Source organism: Kryptolebias marmoratus, linkage group LG15 (genome assembly GCF_001649575.2).
Source record: "Kryptolebias marmoratus isolate JLee-2015 linkage group LG15, ASM164957v2, whole genome shotgun sequence".
NCBI classification, from domain to species: Eukaryota; Metazoa; Chordata; class Actinopteri; order Cyprinodontiformes; family Rivulidae; genus Kryptolebias; species Kryptolebias marmoratus.
The window spans coordinates 33,164,323-33,167,526 of record NC_051444.1 but is presented as its reverse complement, the minus strand read 5'-3'; the positions used below and the strand labels follow the sequence as shown (position 1 = coordinate 33,167,526).

The 3,204-nt window shown below is 34.8% G+C and overlaps 1 protein-coding gene across 9 annotated transcripts in view; it reads right to left on the bottom strand.

The window, feature by feature from the left end:
* The window catches only part of LOC108243991 (serine/threonine-protein kinase BRSK2), a 263,837-nt gene that overhangs the window by 81,874 nt on the left and 178,759 nt on the right, over positions 1 to 3,204 (bottom strand). For all 9 annotated transcript variants that reach the window (XM_017429805.3, XM_017429801.3, XM_017429802.3 and 6 more), the window contains exon 9: positions 1,911 to 1,942. In XM_017429805.3, coding sequence (XP_017285294.1) covers positions 1,911 to 1,942 — 32 coding nt within the window. The remainder of the gene's footprint in view (positions 1 to 1,910; positions 1,943 to 3,204) is intronic.

The following is a 3,204-nucleotide window of genomic DNA, read 5'->3' as shown; positions in this document are numbered from 1 at the left end:
CCGCCTCAATCATGGAGGCACGGAACATGGCCCACTCGGACTCAATGTCCCCGGCCTCCCCGGAATATGTTCGAAGTTCTCCCGGAGGTGGGAGTTAAAGCTCCGCCTAACAGGAGACTCTGCCAGACGTTCCCAACAGACCCTCACAATACGTTTGGACCTGCCAGGTCTGACCGGCATCCTCCCCCACCAACGGAGTCAACTCACCACCAGGTAGTGGTCAGTTGACAGCTCCAAGTGATCAGGATAATCACTTTAGTCCGTTACTTTGTATATATGTATTGAAAGGGCCCCACATGTCAAGGAACTTATGATGGTTGTCTGACAAAGAGTATCAAATCTCTTCAAGATAAATACAGGACACCATATCATTAAGCCATTTTTTGAAACAAGGGCTAGAGGATTTCCATTCCTTCAAAATGACCCGTTTTGCGACCACCAAACCAAACATAAGAGCCTGCTGAAAAGACATGGGAAGAGTAAGAGAAAATTTAGAACAACCCAAAATTATCAAATGTTTATCAGGAGTTAGGTGTCTGCCATAAACATTACTATAAAATTGAAATATCTTGCACCAAAAGTCCTTAGGTTTAGGGCAGGAGCATAACAGATGGCCCAGAGTCCCATCATCTGATTTACATTTGTCACAAATTGGAGAGACACAGGGAAATAATTAAATTAGCCTTTTTTACAAAAATTTTTTTTAAAAAAACCTTGTTGAAGAAAGCTCCGATCAAATCCTGACATGATTCTCTAAACAATCGATACAAACTCCAGTTGAGTTCTCTTTTCTGCTTGCCACTCTCCAATAAAGCTCAGACTGGTGAAGAACCTGGGCAACAGTTGTTATATGTACAGGCTCTTCTGTCTCACCTGCTGAAGCTTGGGATTCCTTCAGAGTGCTCACAGGTGTATTAGTAGCTTCTCTCACTATTCTCCTTCTTGCACACTCACTCAGTTTGTGAGGCCTTCCTGTTCCTAGTAGATTTACACATTTTCCGTACACCTTTCACTTCTTGATGATAGATTTACTGGAACTCCTTGGGATGTTTATATGGCTTTGGAAATCATTTTGTATGTATTTGTATCCATTTGTATCCATATGTATTTTGTTATCCCCTCACTTGTAATTTTCAATACTTTTTTTCTCCGAGTTGACTTAGCACAGTCTTTTTAAAGGTGGTGAATATTTATGCAACTACTTCCTTTACATAAAATATTTTGTATTTAATTGGTATTACTCTGTAGAAATTTAGTTTCACTTTGACACTGAAGGTGTTTTTTTTTATATATTTTTTGTAAAGAAGGCCAATTTACAGTGATCATGACTGATTTATGACAGCAATAAAAGCAGAAAACATCCACATTTTTGCAAGCCACTGTATTTTGAGTGCCAAGCCAAACACACCATGGCAGTCACCTTCAAAATTTCGTGAGGAATTATTCTAACTACAGTTGTAGTTAGCACTAGCTCCCCACAACTCGGAAAGGAGAAGCTGGTAAAGAAAAGGGATGGATGGACAATAACTTGATATTTTCTGATTTCTGTAGAAACATTTTGTAGGAAATGATGAAGGACAAAGGTCTGATATTTTCTTCTTATCACCAACCTAATTCAGCAGTTTGAAACTAAAAATAGTAAATCCATTAGAGATCAGAGGCACATTAGGAGCTATGTAATGTCTGAGCAGCACTCTGCTTTCCATCAAACATAGCTCTAATTCTCAACACTAATGGATTTATTTCTTCTTGGAGATGAAAACTATTTTTAATGAGTGTATCGTCATCATCATTCTGTCTCACCTGCTGCAACATTTTTCTTTCATCAGCTACAATAACATGGCTACACATGTTCAACGCTGATAGAAACATGAAACATTATGAGATAAAAAGAGAAACTATGAACTTACAGGTACCATGTGTGTTTCTGGATCTCCTCTAACTGGAACGAGAATCAAAGAAGAGAAAGTATTAATGACTTTAGTTTTGAACTTAAACAAAAATCAAAAGATAAATAGTTTCTGTCACTTGATAAAGTTTTGGCTTCAAGGAGTTTTGTATTTCATACACTTTTTATGGTACCTAATAGGAAAATGCAAATATAAGTGTAAATTAAAAATATAAATTAATGTAACAAAATTTGCGTTTTCATTAAACGAACAATTTTTTTTCTGTCAGGCTTTTAAACTAAAACACTACTTTTACACCTGCCTTGTTTTCAAGTTTTCTCTCAAAAGCGAAGAAGTGTTCATGGAATATTTCACTGCTGATTTTCAAACCAAAGTGCCTGAACCAAAAGGACTGATGTCTTCAGATTTTAGCCTGTGACTGTCTCCTTTAATTCAGTGTTATCTCATGATTTCAAAAGAACTTTTAGAAACAACAAAACTCTGACAACAACTCCACTGGCTGCCTGATCTTCTCAGATTGTTAAAAATGACATTCTGTGAGAAGGTTATGAACAAATGTCATACCTGGTTTAAATAATTCTTTGAATGACCTCAATTTGTACAATCAAGTCAGGTAAAAACACAGTTTCTCCAAACTGAGTATGGTCAAACAGTTATTTACAACAAAAAATATGTTAACTCCTCATAACCTTTGAACAGAGCCTCACTTCACAAAACTGTTAACTCAATTCCCATCTTTAATGTCATATTGTTTCTGAAGTAATAAAACTCTGATCAAGATAAAGATTTACTCAGAGCTGTTTTTTGATTTATTTAAACTTTTTCAGAATTTTGTTTTGTATGTTTATGTACTTATATCAGAAGGAAGAATACGACCAATTAGACGTATATGTGATTATTGTTAATTTGCATTTTCAGTTATATTTGTAATTTTTTGTTTAGTTTTCACATGAACTTCAGACTAAGTTCATTTGTTGTTGTTTTTTACAAGCATGCTTTATAACCATTTGTAGTGATTTCTTTTAATTAATATTATTACCTGACAGTGATTTCTTCTGGGTTTGTATAATACCTTATTTGTCTCTTTTTGCAAAGGTTTTATAAGAATTAAATGGTAAGAAAAAATGCTGTTTTTCTGGGAAATTGCTGTTAACATTTATACAGGTGCTGGTCATAAAATTAGAATATCATGAAAAAGTAGATTGATTTCAGTAATAAGTGAAACTTGTATATTATATTCATACATTACATACAAACTCATATATTTCAAATGTTTATTTCGTTTAATTTTGAT